This window comes from Physcomitrium patens, chromosome 9 (genome assembly GCF_059467195.1).
Source record: "Physcomitrium patens ecotype Gransden chromosome 9, ASM5946719v1, whole genome shotgun sequence".
Classification (NCBI taxonomy): Eukaryota; Viridiplantae; Streptophyta; class Bryopsida; order Funariales; family Funariaceae; genus Physcomitrium; species Physcomitrium patens.
The window spans coordinates 14,185,846-14,206,824 of record NC_143418.1 but is presented as its reverse complement, the minus strand read 5'-3'; the positions used below and the strand labels follow the sequence as shown (position 1 = coordinate 14,206,824).

Here is a 20,979-nt window from a genome sequence, read left to right as displayed (position 1 = left end):
TCAAAAACTATCTATTATTCTTCAACAACAAAGAAACAAAAAGAAACAAAGAGACAAAGAGGTAGCACCAAGCTTACCCCGGCTCATGACTATCACAGTCTGGTACCCCAACAAACTTCTACAACTCCTATATAATTACTCCTGATTTCCAGATCCTAATCATAATCGTGTAATTAATCACTTTTAATAACTAAGTCAATCATCTGTCCTCCTAAACTAACTATTCTATGGACTATTAATCTATTTTATCAATATCTTACAAAAACGAACTAATATCTATTCTACATAATATAAGATATTTTAATTTTTATGTAAGATTTACGAAACAAATTTATACTTGTATTATTTAAACTGTCTTAATTGTACTACTTAATTTTTATTAATATTATATTTTATTCATTTTTACTATTTTATAAAAAAAGCTTCATCATCTATATAATTTTGAAGAAAAATATGATAGAACCTATGGCAAATACATAACAAATATTTTTTTTATTTACAATATAATATTATATTTCAATAAAAAAATATATCTTTAAATATAAATTATATATATATATATTAGTATTATCAATTTATATGTAATCAAATATAGATATATACTTCTTAATTTTTTACTTTGTATATTTTTATCATTTAAAAAATATAGATAATTTCTTCATTTTATAATTTATTTTAAATATTAGAAATGTTTGTATATAATATTGACTTATCTATATACAAGTACAAAATTATTAAATATTGACATAATGCCAAGGACAAGAACTTGAAGAAAGTAATCAAATAAATGAAATATATCTCGTAGAAAGATAACAAAAAAATAATTAAAAAAGTATGTATATTCAAGGAAAAACTAGAATGGCTAGTGTAAAAGATAAAAAGCTATAAACTATTGAAATTATACTATAAATAAAAAAGAGTTGATAAGAATAAAGAAGGCCTTATACTTGCATCTATATATACTACCTAACTAAGATCTACATTGTAATATTCTATAAGACCTTTTATACTTACCTAACTTATAAAGAAAGTTTCTTATATGTATGCCACATTGCCAATTTTTTTCTTTACAAAAAAAATAGAAGCTCTTGTTAGAAATTTTGAATGGCGTATGAGGTTCTTGACCAAATTCTCATTAATGTATTGATTGAATTTAGCCAACTCATTTTATAGTAAGCTATAAATTGATCCAAATGGGGATTGAGTTCTTTCTTAAAAGTGAATTAAATAGTCATGAAAATGATATTTTGGAAGTAAATATATATTTTTCTTCTAAAAAATATCAATAATAATTTTAAAATTAGATTGAAATGTCACTTTAAGTCTTTCTATCATTAAAAATATGTGTAATACAAATAACTAAGGATGACTCTTCTTTTACAATATGCATAAAAGTTCTTATACCTATAAATAGAAGTTTACTTATATTAGACTTATGACTTTTTACTTTATTAGAAAAAGTCTTATTTATGCTTTGGAAAAAATCAAGACTATTACAAATTCAATATAATCATGTATTATATTTTTTAACTAAAATGATTAGATATTATGGAGATATAATAATATTGAATATTACTAAGTTTTTATCATCAAACTTCTTAAGCGAGGCAATTCTTTATTTTTTGGTGCTTAAACAATGTTCTATCATAAAAAAAAGTAACATAATTTGGTATAGATGTTGAAACAACTCCATTCATCTTTATATCTTCACTTCTAACTAATTTGATTATTCTTTGTAGTAGTAAATTGAGTTAATGCATTGGAAGAATTAACTCATTCATTCATTCTTCCACTTATATTGTTGTACTCTTCATTTTAAAAAGTTTTACCATAATAAGAGAGTAGAAAAAATAATATTTAATATTACTTGAGATAAGTAAAAGAAAAGATTGAAGGACAAAGAAAATTCTAAGAATAATATAAGTTTAAAAGAGGATAATCTATAACTTCTAATTTTCTTAAATCTTATTAAAAGAAAGAAGACAATCCACTATTAATTAAAAAAGACAAAGATTTGATATTATAAGTATAATCTTGATATAATATCATGGATAAAAACTTAAAGAATATAATTAAACAAGTGAGATGTATCTCAAATAAAGAAAATAAAAATAAGAATGAAAAAATATATATATTCAAGAAGAAATAGAAATTGATAGTACCAAAGACAAAAAAAACTATAGATACTTGAAACTATACAAGAAACAAGAAAGGAATTAATAAGAGTAAGGAATGCCTTACACTTTCCTCTATATATGTTACCTAATTAGGATCTATGAGGCAATGTTCTAAAGAACCTTTGATATATATTCAACTTACAAGATATTTGTCTAATTTGCAAAACAAGTTTCTTATATATGCATCACATTACCAACTTATACCATAAATGGCCAATATGTACAATACTTGGCCAAGTTTTTAACCTACCAATGACCTATAGACACATATAAAGTCAAATTGTGTCTATGAAGCTTCTAAAAAGCTTTCTGTAAGATAATATATAATTTATATATTTTTATTTACTTCTATTTAATTCTTCTTATTTAGTAATTACTAGTGTCAATTATGTCTATGACATACAATTTTAATTTATGAATATATATATATATATATATATATATATTTGATCTTAATTTAAACATATTTATGTATGTAATTTAAAATATATCAAATACATTTTCTAAATATTGAAATAACAATAATATTATTTTTAAAATTTTATCTTACAAAAATTTCAAAAGTCTATAATTTTTTAGTTTATAGTTAAATTATATGGATATTTTTATTTATATACTTCATTCATATTATTTGATATTTTAATAAAAACATGTTTTTTAATAAATATATTTAATTAATCTTAACATTTAAATATATTACTCTTATACTAAAGTATTTGGATACATGTTATAAACCACTAATTTTGTGACAACAACTTACCTATAAGTTGAGAATATTTCAGGTCATTTGTTTATTTATGCTTTATGAGTTTTGAAACATATTTTATCATTTTAAATAAAAAATAAACATAAATATTAAAAATAATCTTACAAAAACTACAAATCCACTCAAACCACTCATTCATTCATTCATTCATTCAAAATCACAAAAGATTGCATCCTCTTACACTCTACATCACTTACCATCTTACCATATGTTGTGTCCTCCTCCAAATGAAACAGTTTGAATCCAATCACACATTCATCCTCAAAATAAAAACAAATACCATCTATAAAAAAGACTATAGAAGAAGAAGATCATGCCATCCATCTATTCCTATTATTTGCACATTGTAATGATATATATATATATATATATATACATATATCATAGAACATTGTTCGTTTGTGATTCGAAATCTAATCTATACACGTAATAGATTATTATATAACATGTCATCCTAGATACTGAAACAGTTCCTACAAAAAATAAAAACAAAAATATAATCAAACAACCATCTCCACCATAAAATTAGAAAAAAAGATAACATGTTCGGTTTCCCTACACCGTAAATTGAGCGAAAGATCGGTTTGATAGATTAAAAATTACCAACTCAATGTAATGTTTTTGTTGATTTTAAACAAAACAAACAGAGCCCCACCCCCAGTGGGAGGGTGGGGAGATCATCCGCGAACTACTGGAATGATCGATAGCAGCAATTGGCAGCAGAAGAAGCAGCAGAAGAAGCAGCAGGACTCTCTCTGTTTCTCTATCCATCCACGGCGGAATGGCGCCGAAGGGGTTCGGCGAATCGAGGACCCAGAGCCCTGAAAATCTGCGCTCCCCGCCAAGGCAACACCCCAATAGCAGCAGGCCGAGTTTGTGCCCCTTCTCCCCACTACCATCCCGAACCCCGCGGAGCCTGCACGAGCTTGACCAGGGGGACTCACTCACTCGCTAGATGCCGCCGGAACGTCATCAGTCAGTCATTCAATGCCCCACCGGGATGATGACGAGATGACTTTCCTTTCTCCGTACCCTCCCTTTGCATCACGGCCAGGGCGGGAGGGGGAGGGAGGGGGTGGGGTAAAGTTGATAACATGGCCACTTCATCCTCCCTCCTCCTCCTTCTCCTCCGATGTCAGTTACTATTGACACGTACCTGCTGAAGAATTATGTGGCATGGCACAGGATGTGTAGTCAGTCAGTCATCTCTTGACGCGGATGAGAGGGTTTACCGCCCAGTGGATTTGATTGATGGTGCGACGAGGCAGGAAAATAGTATCGATGCAGCATTTCAGCGTTGCGGGGATGATGGGGATGGATGGGGTGATTGGTTGATGCCTGGAACACGACAATCGTGGTCGTGGTCGCGCTTGTGCTTCTCGTCCCCCCCCCCCCCCCCCCTTTCACTTCCCAGCACCGCCTGCGGCACCCAGAGCTCGAGAGGGAGAGAGAGATAGAGAGAGAGAGAGAGAGAGAGAGCGCGCCTGACAAAGGGCGACGACTCGCTTTTTGTGTTTTTGTTTTGTTTTTGATTGTTTGTTTGTTTGTTTTTGTTTTGTTTTGTTTTGTTTTGTTTTTTACCTTTTTTTTTTTTGGGTTTCGCCGGGTTCGCGTCATCGGGAATGCGCGTGAAGGGGTAGATCTGGAGGAGGTGTCGGAGCGCGAAGTGGTGTAGTGTCAAGTGTGTTTATTTTATTTTATTTATTTATTGGTTTTTCAGCGGTGTGGATTCAGAGGGTTACTTCAAGGCTTCGCGAATGCAGTTTTGAACCTTCGAATAAGGTGAAGTGTGGGCTCTTGTTGTTGTGAATAGCGGAGCTGGATATCGTGTCTTTCTGGTGTTAGATTACCGACTGTGGGTGTAGGTGGGTGGGAGGGTTTCTGTGTTTTTCTTCGGACCTTTGAGTAGAGTGGAGTGCGTGGTACTGGATTTGCGAACAAAGGAGCTGGGTATCGTGCTTTCCTGGTTGCAGATTGTCGGCTCCTCTCTTCTCCACTCTGCTTCTTCTTCTGTTTTATTATTATCATTATTATCATCATTATCATTATTAGTATCATTGCCATCTTTCAATTCAATGGAGGGATTACAACCGCTTCAGGTGCATGGGGACAGTTGCGTCGCCTTATATTGAGATCTTGCTGAATAACATCCATCATCACATAATAAGGATTCTGGGTTTCCCAAGTGTTGCCGCGGAACTGCGTGGAGGAACAGATCAGATGAAATAGTGTACAGAATGGGTGCTAAGTTCAGGAGTTTCTAGACGCGCAGATGCAGATGTGCAAAATCATGCTATACTGAGGAAAGCATTTTGTAACATCATCTGTCTGGTTAGGACTAGTTTATTTGGCCCCGAGTAGTGAATGAAGACAAACAGATCACAATGTCGAAGAAGAAGATGGTGAATGATGCAACGAAGGAAGCAAAGGAACTCTGGGAACATCTACTTCATGAGAAGCAGGCTTTGCCCTATTTAATCCCCGTCTTCCTCTTGGCGTGGATTTTGGAGCGGTGGATCATATCATTCTCCAATTGGGTTCCCGTGTTTGTTACCGTCTGGGCCACTCTCCAGGTATGGTCAGAAGGATGCTGCATTCTTGAGTATTGTTGTTGCTCATGATTGGCGAATTCGTTCTGTGTTGTCAGAAGCTGTTTTTTAATTTTTAAAAATTAGTTAAGAGATAATACATGCTCAATTTTGAATGCTGGATTTTAAGAACTGATTGTGGTTTGGGACAAATCATTGAACTCATGCTTGCGGAGTTGTGTTCAAGAAGGATTTGTTTCGTCTACCGCTGTTGTCCATATGATATTGGTACTGGTAAGACAAGTGCATCTTCAAGAGTGAGGTTATGAGATGGCTACGACGTCATGTTTTCAATGAGCACAACCGCTGATTACATTCAATGTCTGCAGTATGGTAAACATCGACGTGAGCGTGAAGTGGAGGATCTAAACAACCGATGGAGAAGGCATATTCTTTGTAGTCAGGTTCGTTTCTACGTACTCAAGAATCAAGTCATGATCACTGTATTGCTGTGTCTGAAGATGGGTTTTTGGTTTGTTGTTGTTGTTGAAGATCTGTTATGTGCCATTCACATAATTAAAGCATCTTAGCTGGGAAACAGTGTTGGAGTTACTTTGTAGCTTGCTATGTCAATCAAAATCCACCTTCATTGAAATGCGTAAGCATGGTCGAGGTGACGTATCTCATAGGAAGAGGGGTTGGTTGTGTCCAGAATGTATTCTAGTGCTACGTGATGTTTTTGAGACTAGCTTTTTGTGGGATTGTTACATGAACCAAAATCCATTCTAGATGTACCATCTTCATTTACGAAGTGTTTTTTTGAAACCAGCCAAGCACACCTATTGAGCCCTGCGAATGGCTCAACAGGATGCTTATGAATGTCTGGCCTAACTTCTTGGAGCCCAAGCTTACTGAAAGATTTCGTCGAATTGTCCAGGTTATCTTTCTTGGCCAAATCTCGTCGTTTGACTTTGAACCATAGCTTTTCCACTGTTATTTACTTGGGTTGATTTCTACACATTTTATAGAGATAATCTCTCTACCTGCAAGTGCCATGAAATTATACGAGTTATCTAATTACTCATGCGGTTCAATCCCTCTTGTTCTAAATAAATTGAAAGTATTTATGGTTTGCAGTTTTTTATATTTTAAGTTTAAGTAAATTTGATCCTTAAATTGAAGATGTTTTTTGGGGTGCTTATTGTGATTTACAGAGTCGGTTGAAGGAGAAGAAGCCTAGACCCATCGTAAGTTCCAACCTACGTGCTCATATTCCGCCGGTGTCTGTTCTGGTTTGTGGGATGAAATTGTAGGGTGAGGTTTGCCCATTCTCGGCTGCTTCTCCTTTATCGGAGGTTCGATTTTCCTGTTGACAATTCCAACGATGGCTTGTACCCCTTATTCTCAAAATATTATCAATCTTGCATACCCACTAATATTCCTCCTCATATCCTGTAAATTGGAGCAGGCACTGACCTAGAACACTAATTGCGAATTCTGTGGATTGGTTTACATTGGTTTTGAATGCTGCCGAAAGAGCCAGACAACTTATTTTGTACCTTTTCTGTCCCTACAGATCAGTATGGAAGTCGCGGAATTCCATCTAGGAACAGCCCCACCTATGTTCGCGCATGAGGGAGCTTACTGGTCGACGGAAGGCGAGCAGGTATTTCTCTACAATTGCTCTTTTTAAATCTAAACAAGCTTTTAAAGCTACGCATTGGAATCCTATGATTAGGATTTTTTAAAGATCGAAACAAATTACGTCTGGAGTACTGTGTGCATTGTTTTGGTGTTTGTTAGTGCTTCACGTTGTTCCGTTCCTTGTGCATTTATGGATGGACTTCTTAAAGTTACGTTCTTGTTGTCCTTTGGCAGGCGGTATTAAACATGGGTTTCGAGTGGGATACTACTGAAATGACTATTCTGATTTCTGCCAAATTGGGGGGACCTCTGCGCGGGAAAACCGCTTCCATCTTAGTCAATAGCATCCATATCAAGGGTGATGTACGTGTCCATGCACTCTCACTTGATTGTGTGCATGCTAAGTGATCACAAATGAATCATGCATTTTATGGAGTAAACGTGTCAGGAACTCACTCGTCAATTTTCGTTGGAATTGCATGTGAGGACTTATATTTTCTCCACATGCATAAAATTTAAGCTCTTGCTTCTAGATAAAATAACATATTCGAGTGGGTTCTGGTGTTCAGTTGCGCTTACTTCCTGTTCTGGACGGACAAGCAGTGCTTTTTTCCTTCAAAAATACCCCGGAGGTCAGGATAGGCTTGGCCTTCGGCAGCGGCACCCTGTCTTATCCTCAAACAGAGCTTCCTTTTATCTCATCTTGGTTGGTCAGTGATTCAAACTTTTGATTCGTATGATAGTTCTTGTATGTTCTTGATTTATTTGAAGCATCAGAAAACAGTTCGGAGCTCTGGTCCTGGAATGAAGAATTAGCTCGATTTTAATACTGCGTCGAAATCGGAACAGGAGAAATTACTAGTCGACACTCTTAATCGCACAATGGTGGAGCCCCGAAGAAGGTGTTTCTCTCTTCCTGCCGAGGATAGGAAAAAGAAGGCAGTTGGGGGCATCTTTTCGGTTACTATTGTTTCAGCTCGAGATTTGACAAAAAGCAGCGCCCAAGACTCTAGAAACTCTAGCAATGCAATGATGTCCAACGGTGATGCCAGTGTCCATTTGAGCAACAATGGAAGTAACAATGGAAGTAGCCATGGTGGCAGCAAGAATGGATCTGTAAACAAGAAGTCTGAGAAACTGAGGTTTGTGGAGATTTCATGTGAGGATTTGACCCGCAAGACAGGCATGCAGAGTGGTCCCTTCCCTCATGTATGGAACGAGACCTACGACATGGTTTTGCATGAAAATGTGGGCACTGTGCACCTAAATGTGTACGAGCAAGGCCAAAATGTCAAATATGACTTTTTAGGAAGTTGCGAAATTAAGGTGGTTCCCATAATCCTTATATTATTTATTTTAGAGTTTATTTGCACCCTATTTGTGTCAGATATTTCTATCCTCATATGAGGACCGAAGATCTACACAATTTGCCTTGTTCTCCTTGGAGCGGTGCCTTTGGACAGTCGGGATGAATATATAGTTATTGTTTATTTGATGCATTTTTGGACCAAAAGTATCTTGTTATGCAGTAGGATATTTAATTAGCTGTAGGTTTCGTACCAAAAATAATATCAGTACCGTAGAGGGTGGAGGTAGATATTGTCGTTGGAATGCGTTTGTTTTGTAGAAAATTAACTATCTAACACAAGTATGGGGGTTTGGGTGTCAGGTGAAGTACGTCGACGATGACTCCACGATCTTCTGGGCTGTGGGTCCAGCTCAGAGTGTTCTTATTTCTCGAGTTGAAAGCTGTGGAAAAGAAGTCGAGTTCACTATCCCCCTCGAAAACGTAGCATCTGGAGAGGTGCAGTTAATAGTCCATTACTTTTGGTCCAAATTCTTGCTTTTAGTTCCAACATATTTTGGACGTGCTTCGTGTGGGAGGCACTTTCTAAGCATTGTTCCTATGAAGGGTGCACTATTACTTCGCAACATTTTTAGAAAAACGTGGTTGCGAAGCCCCTGGAGCTGGCTACTCAGCTTATTAGGCGGCCAATAAGCTGTTTTTCTAAGAATGTGCTGGCTACTCAGCTTATTCTATTACGTGGCAGGTGACCGTAAAACTTGTCCTTAAAGAATGGCAATTTTCTGATGGATCGAAAGCAGTAGCAAATTCTTCTCCGAGCAGTTCAATGCTTGGCCAACAGAACTCAGCGGGAGCTCAATCAATGCGACCAACTCTTACTGGTAGAAAGCTCCGCATCTCTGCAATTGAGGCCCGAGATTTGGCTCCAATGGACAGGACTGGTAAAAGTGATCCATATCTAAAGTTGTTTTATGGCAAGGTATGTTTTCTCATGTACCTTTTTTCTGAAGAGTTCATTCCGTTTATTGTTACAGCACATTCTTGGAATAGCTCAATTTCTAGTGTGTGTTTTGAGGCTTTTGTATTGCAATTGCTGTGGATTATATATTCTGTATTAAATACTTGTTTTATGTAAGGAATCTCTTTAAGGAAGTGTTTGTTTTGATTGTTTGTTACAGCTTATTCGCAAGACAAAAATCGTGAATCAGGAACTGAATCCCACGTGGAATCAAGATTTTTTATTTCAAGAGGTAACCGGTGGAGAGTATCTCAAAATCAAGTGTTATGATGCTGACCGCTTTGGAGACGAGAATTTGGGAAGTGCACGAGTGAATTTGCAAGGAATCGAGGAGGGAACTCCTAAAGATGTGTGGGTACCCTTGGAGAAAATTAAGCAAGGAGAAATTCACCTTAGAATCGAAGTTGTTGCCCCTGAGCTCTCACAGATTCCTTCCAGTGTGGGTTTCTAAACATCTCATGGAAATTTCTTCTTTGTTTCTTTTACGCATTTTAATTAGATTGTAAGAGGCATTCTTGAAGGTGTGATCACAATTTTATTCTCCTGTGTTTTGGTCTAGTAGCGGAGTCGCTGTTTATCAGTCGCGAATGAAGTTGACCTTTTAGCATGCCATGGTGTTCAATTCAGAATGGCTCCGAAAATGGATCACATCCAACTGGGGATGGATGCGTGGTGGAGATCGTGCTCGTTGAGGCCCGAGACCTTGTAGCAGCGGACTGGGGAGGAACAAGTGATCCGTATGTTAGTGTGCGATACGGTCAAATCAAAAAACGTACTAAGGTAAGAAAAAATCCTAATTTTTCTTGAGGTGACTGAGGAATGTTTTCATCTTGGAGAGGAATTTCTAGGCCTCTAAATTGGTTTTGTAGGGATTTTGCTATATTATGTTAGACTAGTTTGTTTATGCACCCTTCAGCTCACGAAATACTACTGGGCTGCAGGTTGTCTACAAAACATTAACTCCAACCTGGGGTCAAACTCTGGAATTCCCAGATGATGGAAGTCCTTTAGTCCTTCATGTAAAGGACTACAACAACATTCTCCCTACTGTTAGCATAGGTCATTGTGATGTGGATTATGAGGGACTACCTCCAAACCAAATGCTGGATTCATGGCTACCATTGCAAGGTGTGAACAAGGGCGAAATCCATGTTAAGGTAACTCGCAAAGTTCCAGAGAGGCTTGTCAAGGCCGCTTCTGAAGAGCAGCCTAAGCCCACATTTGCCCCGACCTACAGTGGGAATGCAAAACTTCAGAGAAGTGCCGGGAAGGTGTGTGAATCACCTCACATTTGCTTTGATTTGTATGAGAGGAAAGTAATGCTAGTAGCAGTGGGAGTAGAATGGTGAGAACTTAATTGCATAACTTGCAGCTGATTTTTGGTTTTTTTTGAGCGATTGCAGGTGCGGTCGTTGCTTAGAAAGGCCATGGCTCTCGCCGAAGAGGAGGAGGACATTGAAGAGATCCGACAAATGTTGGAAGAGTTAGAAGGTGCTGAAGAGGAGCGTGAGGTTACCATTTCACAGCTTCAGAAGGACAGGGATGTCCTAATCGCTAAAGTAAGGGAGCTGGAAAAAGCAATGAGTGGATTTTTCTAGGCACCAGGTTTGATTTTTCCTCCAATGCAGATGCTTAAGTGCATTATGGAAAATTGGATTCATCCTGCTTTGCGTTGCCTTGATGGAAGTTCCTCAGGATGCACACTATTTCGGTCCTGGTACAGCTCATGTCCATAACTTCTATCTCCCCAGAACTGCCTTCCAAAGTTTTGGCGTTCGCATGGCCTGGTCTGCTCCAAATTAGCGTTTGCATCCCTTGTGGCAGATTCCACCCCTTGTACAAATATGGATTAGCTTTGCATGCCTGACAATCTGAGGCGTGTTTCGAATCAGGAGTTTTAGTCAATCCTTAGGAGGCTCAATTGAACTTATCACAGTAAAGAGTACTGGTCAGGAAAAGAGGAGTGAGCATATCTCATTGCCCTGAGTCCCATTCCACCTTGATCAGTTCTATCCTCGGTGTTATATTACACCATCTACATAAACAATTTCAATTTTTTAAATCATATATTTTTGGGTCTCTTGTACATGCTTTACACTTATCTCTGATTGTTGAGGGAGCAAATACATGGTCATGTGCAATGGAAGTGTCGTGTGCTGTACTCTAAATTGCCCGTTGTTTCAATATTGAACTTAGCCGATGTTGCTCCCTGATCCATTTAGCGCTTTAACCCTTAATTTTTTTTTAATTCTTTTTGTTCTATTATTTATTTAAACATAATAAAAAAATTAGTTTAAAGTAGTTTTCTGAAGTACTGATAAATTTTTAGAATTTTTCATGCTGTAGAAAAATTAAACAAATGTAGGTAAATTTAAGTTATATTATCTTTGGCATATTATGTTAATTATAAAACCCACAAGCTTTGCTTTAATGATGATCTTCTAAATGATTTTTTAAAAAAGAGTTTAATTGTCCACTACAAAATTTAGAAATTTATTTTTATCCATTATATCATTTTTACTCTATTAACATAATCAAATTTTAAATTGATTTTTTTTTTACATACAATTGATTTTGACTTAAATATGTGTCTAGACAAAATATATATATATATATATATATATATATATACTCAATTCATCAAATCTTTATACAAGTTAAACTGAATAATGTGTATATTTTTGCAAATATATTTTGAACAATGTTTAATCTATGATAGCATATCAAAATTAGTAACTAATTAAATTCTATTTGACAAATCAATGTTTTTCCAATTTTCATAGGACCTATGAAATTATAAATACCTAAAACTTTAAATGCAAACAAAATTGAATATTAAAGACCAAAGTTTCACAAATAGAATTAATATTTTGTAATTTATATAACATATTCATTAAAGCCATAATATAGAATCAATTTTACAAGTTATAAAAACATTTATTACAAACAAAATCTTTAGAATTAGACACAAAAGAATCTCAAACATCAAAACAAAAAATCTTGATGTTTCTATTAGAGATTCATAAATTAATTAACAAAGGACATGATAGAAAAAAAAAATGTATAATAGATAGAGTATTGGTTGAATAAGAAGTAAATGTAGAAAATATAAAGATTTAAAAAAAATGCCATGGTAGTTTTTATATCATTTATGACACAATGCCAATAATCTGTCATATTAAGAGCATAACTTATGTTGAATGTTTGTGATATATTATATTCTATAGTAACAAAAATTCAATTTCAAAAATATATATAGTATATAGATATATATATATACTACCATCAAAATTCAATATATAGTATATAGATATATATATACTACCATCAAAATTGCTTGTAAAAATCACAAGTTTAAGGCATTTGATTTAATGATATTATATTGCATATGATATATTATACAAAATATATATCCATATAAACAATAATTTAAATTTAATCCATGTATATCTTCAAAAGAATAGAATATAGAATCACAATTCCAAAATAACGTGTTCACAAATAGGATTTAACATTACTAATTTTGTACATACATTTATATAAGATGTAATGAATAAAAATACACTCAAAGGCCGTGTGAAAGATATAACATTATTCATAGAAAAAGAAAATTGACATAAAAGGATCTATTCAAATTAAAAAAATAAAAAAATAAAAAGTCAAAAGTCAAAAATTCTCAAGAACTTCAAAAAATATTTTCAAAACATAAAAAATATAAATTTAGTACACAAATGAAGATTATATCAGTGTCTTTCAATAAAATACAAATGATTACATTCAAAAGAAATACTTCTAGTAAAAAAAAAAAAAAAGAAAAAAAAAAAATATATATATATATATATATATATATATATATATATAAAATAAAATACTTCTTTAAGAAATCAAACTTAAAAACACCATCCAACCACAAGCATACAAAACAAATATAAATAATAATGAAAAAAAAAAAAAAAAAAAAAAAAAAAAATTGGACTTAAAAATAATCAAGGCTAAAGTTGCCTTTACTAAAGTAGGTATTAAGCTTTGAGATATACATTAAGATTGATGCATTGTTCTTTTGAGATTAGCACACAAAATCTTACTAGACAATATATTCAAACAAGAGCTTGCATTTGAAAGTTGTTTTATTTAATTTTAATTTTTAATTTTTTAGGTTTTTTTGTTACTACTAATCTAATTCTAAGTGGCATAATGGTACCCTATCAACAATGTGCAACAGCTAAAAATACCACAACAAAGGAGAGAGAAGCTAAGATACATGAGCAATACACATCACACAAAAGGAGTCAAGGGATGGACCTAACCCAGTTATAAGGCATGACATGAGTGCTCATGCCATTCTAATGTACAACATGCAAATAAATTCATTCTAGAATGCATAAAAACTCTTGATCTAAGAACACCAAAAGGTTCCTATTGCGGTACTAAATTTGCCAAAGATTTGCCAATGCATCTTGTTTTTGTAAAGACACTACTTAATTCCTTGCTTTATACAAATACGGTGTCGTATTATGTGAAGTCTTGCTTGAGAATGCACCGAGCACCTGGTTGTGGAAGGTAAAAGAAAATTGCAACAAAAGATCTTAACAATCCAATAGGAATATAGAAAATTTATAATTAAACGTTAACAATCATAATCAAATATTAAGCAAGCTCAATTAAATTTTATTGAAGTTATAAAAGAAACACAAGGAAATCCTAAAGAAATATAAAAGAATATTAAAGAAAACTTAGTCAAATCCTAACAAAATCTAATAGAACCTTAAATTCTAACCAAATCCTAATCCTAATCTAACCTTAATCAAACCCTAGACAAATCCTAAATCCTAAACCAAACCCTAAACCCTAAATCAAATCCTATCCAAACCCTAAATCCTAAATCAAATCCTAATCCAAACCTTAAATCCTAAATCAAATCCTATCCAAATTCTAAATCCTAAACCAAACCCTAATCCAAACCCTAAATCCTAAACTAAACCCTAACCCAAATCCTAAATCCCGAATCAAATCCTAACTAAACCCTAAACCAAACCCTAATAATTCCTACAACAGATTTAAAACTCAATAACTAATGAATAAACCGTTGATCTTAACAAAAAAATTTCATACTTCTAAAAAAAAAATTTAAAAACAAGTACAAATTTTTTGATAAGGATCGGAGTTACCAAATTGACGATATTCTCAAAAATGGGCTCGGATATTGGCTGGCATCCTTCTTCAATCTTAATGCCAATCTTCCAGAGCCAATATCTCTCCTTTGCACCTTTCGATTGATCTCAAAATTCTTATACGAGTATAAAAACAAGTCTAATATCTTTTCACGCAAGTTTCACTCCAATCCAACCAATAGATTGCAAGAAATCTCAAAAACCCCCACTAGACCTAAAATTCTACTTTTTGAGACCTTGACCCTTTTAAACCTCAATATCCTTCAATTTAACCATTAGATCAAGTTCAAATTCATGACACATATTAAACACAACTATAACCATAAACCTACAAAATTTCACCTGTAGATCTACTACAAAACTCTTGAAATCATCCAAAACATAAACCCTATTTTATTTCAAAAAACCCAAGTCATCCGAAACAAACCTCAACTTTGCAAAGCTTTTACAAAGTCAAATCAACTGCAAATCATCCAAAATCAATGCTCATAGAAAGCCTATTCAGTATGCTATCAAACCTCATTCTCTGATATCCAAAAAAACCTGGGAGTCATTGTCGAGACTCGGTTTTGTACCCTAGGGTCTAATTTCGACCCTGGTTATAACCGGCCCTCTCCGGGTATCAATATCTAGTTTTTCTAAGTAATTTTTTCTAGAATTTACTCTTAAATTTCTTCTAAAGATGCTTATATCATTTATTTTTCCAATCTACTTTGATTTGTCTTACTTATGGTACTACAAAGTAAGTAGAAGTCACCTTTCTAAAAGGCAGCATTGGTACCTTTTAATTTTTCTATCCCTTTGACTATTAACTATATTTCTAAGATAATTTGTTCTAATACTTTGGACTAAGATCTCCTAAATTATAATAATCTCCACACTCTTTCACCTATTAATCATGTTACATCATGACAATCGATGGCTTGGTGGAGATAGAATAGTAGATAGTAGAACTTGAAAACATCACTCAAGCTTGTATTGTATCATATCAAGAGTTGAGATATAGATATTATTATGTTGATTTTCATGCATCAATAGTGACACATCAGATGTTCCTACTTATATTGTGTATGCTAGCAACTAGTAACTAGTATAATTTTGTTTCAAAAATAAATCCATGCTTTCAATCCTTACAAATTAGTAGGTTTATTTGCTCTTATCTACTTATCCAACAATTTGTATCATTGGAATTGAGTAACCTAGCTAGTGATGTCAAATTGAAAGTAGAAAATAATAAGGCTTATTGTAAATGGATTTGAACTTATTACTAGAAGGTAGACTAAACCAAATTCAATAAAGTTAAAAAATTAGACTTAATTGAGTAAACAAAAGAAGCTGAAATGAGCAGGTAAGATAGTAGTACCAAATATTACAAAGAAAAACTAAGAATATGGACAACAATACATAATATACTTATATGAGGTCTACTAGCCAAACATAATGATTTGCCACTCTCTCTAGCTTAGGCCTTGGCCAATAAGTAGGATGGGTAATGAATTTGCCCGTATTTCTACTGTTAGTACCTGATTAATATTCAAACATAGGCTTAGAGTTTCTTCCTCTAATCCTCTACTGCATCCACCTCCAACTATCTTGATACCAAAATATTTAATGTAGACGACTATGTTACAAAAATCCTTGTTGAATTTGATTGACATAGAGGCATTAGAACTTATGGTAATAATAGACATAGACCAGACTTGCCTAAAAGATGATTCTATTGCCTTCAAAGAAAAATTGGTAATTAAGATAAGTAGAATGTAGATGCTGTATTTTCTATTATATTAGCACTCTTCATTACAAGAAGTTGTTGATAATCAAAGGTAGATCAATTATAATCTACAAATAAGATAATTGACATGAAACTTATATGCTCTTTTAAGTTTACTAGACTCCATGATAATAGGTTGTCATGGACATATGCATGTAAGCTAGTATTTACTTATATAAGTTAGTAGAAGTATGTAAAAGTAAGTTAATTCTATAATATCCTCTATGGAAGCTTCTTAAAAGCTTTATAGATGTTGCTTTGACTTTATAGGTATCTTTAATTGATTTTTTGGATCAAAAACGTGGTCAACAAGTTGGCCATGTGCCACACATATTGTTAGTTTGAAGACCAAACTAATTATGTGGCCCACATGTAGAAAAACTTACCTTGTAAGTCAAGGCATGTGTCCTACAAAGTCAACACATATTAGAGGTCCTATAGAACATTGCCACATAGCTTCTAATTAGATAGTATATATAGAGACAAGAGTGAAGCCTTCTTTACTCTTATCAATTCTTTTTTTGCTTCTAGTCTAGTTTCAAGAGTCTCAAGTTTTCTTGTCTTTTGGCAATAAGCCTTTTCAATTTCTTTTAATATACGTACTTCTTTATTTCTATTTTTTCATTCTTTCTTTGATACGAATTTCATTAGTTTATGCATCATCTTTTAGTTCATGTCCTTGACAGATTGACAAGAGTACACTTATAATATCAGAGCTTTGTCTTATCTTGATTAAGAGTAGATTATCTCTTTTTTATGATAAGACATAAGCATATTAGAAGTTACGGATTACCCTCTTGTAAACTGATATTGTTCTTAGTATTTTCTTTGTCTTCAAGTCCTTTCTTCTACTTAGCTTGAGTGATATTAGATATTTTTCTGAGTATTATTATGGCAAAGCTTTTTTAAATGAAGAATGCAATGACACAAATGTAAGACCAATTAAAGGAGTTGATGCTTGAGATGTATCAACTTAGCTTACCACCATAAGGATGAAGAAGAATAGCAAGAAGTGAGGATATAGAGATGATTAGAGCCGCTTCAATATCTGCACCAAATCATGTCCTTCCATTTACGATAGAACATCCTTCAAGTGTTAGAAAACCAAGAGTTGTTTTGACTAAGAAGTTTGATGGTACAAGATCCAAAATTTGAGGATTTATCAATCAAGTATAACTTGTGATTGAACTTCAACCTCAAAGCTATTCAACTCTAGGATTACAAGTTAGATTCATCAGTACACTTCTTTCAAGTTCAATACTATTGTGGTTTTCATCTTTTTTTGAATGATAAGATCTAATATTACATAATCTAGAGACATTTTTGGCGGGATTTTGATCTATGTATAGAGAACATGATGCAACTCTTGTTGCAACCAACAAGATCCATATTTTGTGACAAGGTAATCGATTTGTAATGTTATATGCTTCATAATTTTGATAACTTATAATTGATATCAAGTAGGATGATGCTGCACTTATTAGCCAATTTTCCTATGGATTATAATAAGAGGTAAAGAAATTGATGCTCAACTTACCTGATCTTCAAACATTGAATCAAGCAATTGACTTTGCTGTGAAATATAACAATTGACTTTTTGAATTTTGATCTGAGAGTCGCACAAATGGGCCTCAACATTACTACAATTTGATGGCAATACCAACATGTCCTCTATACTTACATTCAAAAGTAGAGGATATGTAAATTGATGTGGTACGTTTTAAACCTCTTACCAAGCAAAAAAAGACTCATTGCTATCAAAAAGGATTGTGCTTATATAATGGAGAACCTAAATATACTACTCAATATTATCTAAAGAAGCAATGAAATCACAAAATGAGGAGCACATCTATCAAAGAAGACAAAATGTCGAAAAACAAATTTTTTTAGCTATAATATGGACCGAGTGGTTGGAATCACGTATAATTTTTAATGAGGTCCTATCCTCTCTTCAAAACCCTCTCCTTGTTTTATAATAGATGTGTATTTAGGACCTAATAATTATTAGGCCTCCACCTTGATAGATTTAGGAGCCTCAACTTTTTTTTTAGACATAGAATTTGTTAAAAGTCATAAAATATCATTAGTACAAAAAACCAAACCTATTCATGTAGAAGTAATAAATGATCGTCCGTTGTCTTTTGGAGATGATACTCATAAAACACTTCCTATAGATGTAGTAATAAATGGTCATAGTAGTTGCATAATCTTTAATATAATTAAATCTCGCTCTAACCCACTCATTTTAGGTTTACCATGGTTAAAAAAGTATAATCCTTGCATAGATTGGATTTCTCGTATCCTTAACTTCTCTAAAAGCATAATTAAGAGTGAAATTAATCTAGTAGAAAGTCATAAGATAAATGTAATTATATATATATATATATATATATATATATATATATATATAAGTACAAGAGCTTTTTTGTATGCTGCAAAAGAAGGATCACCTTATATCATTTACACCACACTTGTTTCTAATGATAAAAAGACTTCAAGTCGCATTCCTAGTCAATATGAAGAATTTCAAGATATATTTGAGAAGAAGAATCTGGATACTCTTCCAGAACATCATCCCTATGACTGCTCAATTGATCTTCAAGAAGGAGTATTACTGCCATTTGGACCAATCTATAATTTATCAAAAAATAAATTGGGTGAACTCAAGGAATATATTGAAGAGAATCTGGCCAAGAATTTCATATGCCATTCCAAATCACTAGCAAGAGCTCCAATCTTATTTGTAAAGAAGTAAGATGGATCATTGTAGATGTGTATTGATTACTGTGATTGCTCGTTTTATTTATTCCAAATTAATCTAATGATAATAAATCCGTATAGGAGGATTCAAACACGAAGAATGACTAGTTGCTTAAGCGTTCATGTTAGGGTCACACAATCAATTACCTCCTGAATGTATCATCTCTATTTCCAATATTTGAACACACAAGGAAACTATAATCTCTTCCTTCATCTTATCGATCTCTTCTTTACAACAATTCAGTCATACCAATAACTATTATTTCCACCAATATATTCACCCTCATAATCTCCAACTATAATACTGTGCCATCATAGCTTTCAGCTCACAATTACCCTCATTCCAATCATTGGAATTCTTCACACAAAACTGCCTTTCACATTACGGTATTTCACACAAACACAGACTCATTCTCTCTGTTGAACTACAATCAGATTTCAGCATTCAATCTTTCTTTTTTTCAAATAATACCAATCTTATTTCCATTCCATAATTCACTTCACAATATTCAAAAACTCTCAATCCTCTTATTCAAAGAAAATACCAAACAAAAGAAAAGAGGTAGCACCAAGCTTACCCCAGCTCACAACTATCACAGCGATGACATCTTAATTAACTTCTACAACTCCTATATACTTTCCCCTGATTCTCTAGATTATAACCATAATTCTATAATTAACCACTTTTAATAACTAAATCACTCATCCGTCCTTCTGAATTTTCTATTATATGGACTATTAATATATTTTACCAACATCTTTCAAAAATGAATTAATATCTATTCTACATAGCTACACTCCTATCTGTGCAGTGCCCTCACAAACATTCAATTGATACCTATTTAAAAATTATCTAACAAAACTCTACAAAAATTGCGATCCCTCTAGCCTATTTAATTAATCAATTGCTGCAGTATCTATTATTGGTTCCATCGATTCCAGTTCCAATTGTAAATCTTCGTCCTCCTCCAATCCTTTTATCGACTCCTGCCTCAACTGAGCTAAAAGGTCTTCATTATACTCGCCCAGTTCACGGACTTGAGCTTCCAATTTCAAGATCTTGGCATCTCTCAATTCCAACTGGCATTGAAAGTGACTCCTTTCTTTTGGAACTTCGAGAATTGGTAACGTCGATACTTGTGCTTGACTAATATTGACTAAATTCTCTGTCAATCTTGTCACCTCGGCATTCAAGGCCTCAATTTTAATCCTTAACCACTCTGTTTCATATTTATATTAGTCACTCAATACCAATTTCTCTTGCACCAATAACTCGGCCTTTTCTCGTTCCATTATCAATTGACTCTTCACTTTTTTCAGTTCCAAAATTGAATGATTGTGAGCCCGGAATAGTTCTTGCCTCTGTGTCTCTACCATGCATTCTCTTTCTTTGTCCCAAGCTTTCTGTTGTTCCTCAATTTTTTGCTCCAATAGCAGCTTGGATTCTGTATTCGTCTAGATGATCAATTCTTGCTCTTCAATTCTTCGAGTTTGCTCCGATATCACCTTTTAGCTTGCCTCTAATTCCTGTTTACCACTACCCTCTACATCCAATGCTCGTACCATGTAATGTATTTGCGAAATGCACTTCAATAGAGCATTTTTAAGATGTATGCCTTTCGGTAGTCGACCTTGTGGAAACGCTAACTGATTGATATCTAACAACATCAGGACTTCATTCTCCTTCTCCACCACCGAACAAATCAGATCCGTTTTTGGTGCCACTGGACGACTGGATTCCCCAATTTCATATATTACCTCCGTTGTATTGACATTCTGTGCCAATGAATTTCGTTCTCGTTGTGAAGGCACTGGCACTAGTTCAGAACTTCCTTCTA

The 20,979-nt window shown here is 33.8% G+C and overlaps 1 protein-coding gene across 1 annotated transcript; it reads left to right on the top strand.

Annotated features, from left to right (window-relative positions):
- Positions 1–4,020: 4,020 nt before the first annotated feature.
- On the top strand, positions 4,021–11,525 carry LOC112286754 (synaptotagmin-5). The gene is made up of 14 exons (XM_024528991.3): positions 4,021–5,516; positions 5,861–5,935; positions 6,301–6,408; positions 6,686–6,718; positions 7,048–7,137; positions 7,350–7,478; positions 7,685–7,825; positions 7,965–8,441; positions 8,785–8,919; positions 9,167–9,400; positions 9,600–9,878; positions 10,067–10,219; positions 10,381–10,710; positions 10,843–11,525. The coding sequence occupies exons 1-14, from the start codon at positions 5,328–5,330 to the stop codon at positions 11,035–11,037; spliced, it is 2,568 nt and encodes an 855-aa protein (XP_024384759.1). The 5' UTR covers positions 4,021–5,327; the 3' UTR covers positions 11,038–11,525.
- Positions 11,526–20,979: the final 9,454 nt, after the last annotated feature.

Excerpts from the sequence above, each read along its gene's own strand:
- LOC112286754 (XM_024528991.3), top strand. The coding sequence starts at position 5,328 with ATGTCGAAGAAGAAGATGGTGAATGATGCAACGAAGGAAGCAAAGGAA. Across the intron at positions 5,936-6,300 it reads GGCATATTCTTTGTAGTCAG|CCAAGCACACCTATTGAGCC; the intron begins GTTCGTTTCTAC and ends TTTTGAAACCAG. Across the intron at positions 7,826-7,964 it reads CTTTTATCTCATCTTGGTTG|GAGAAATTACTAGTCGACAC; the intron begins GTCAGTGATTCA and ends AAATCGGAACAG.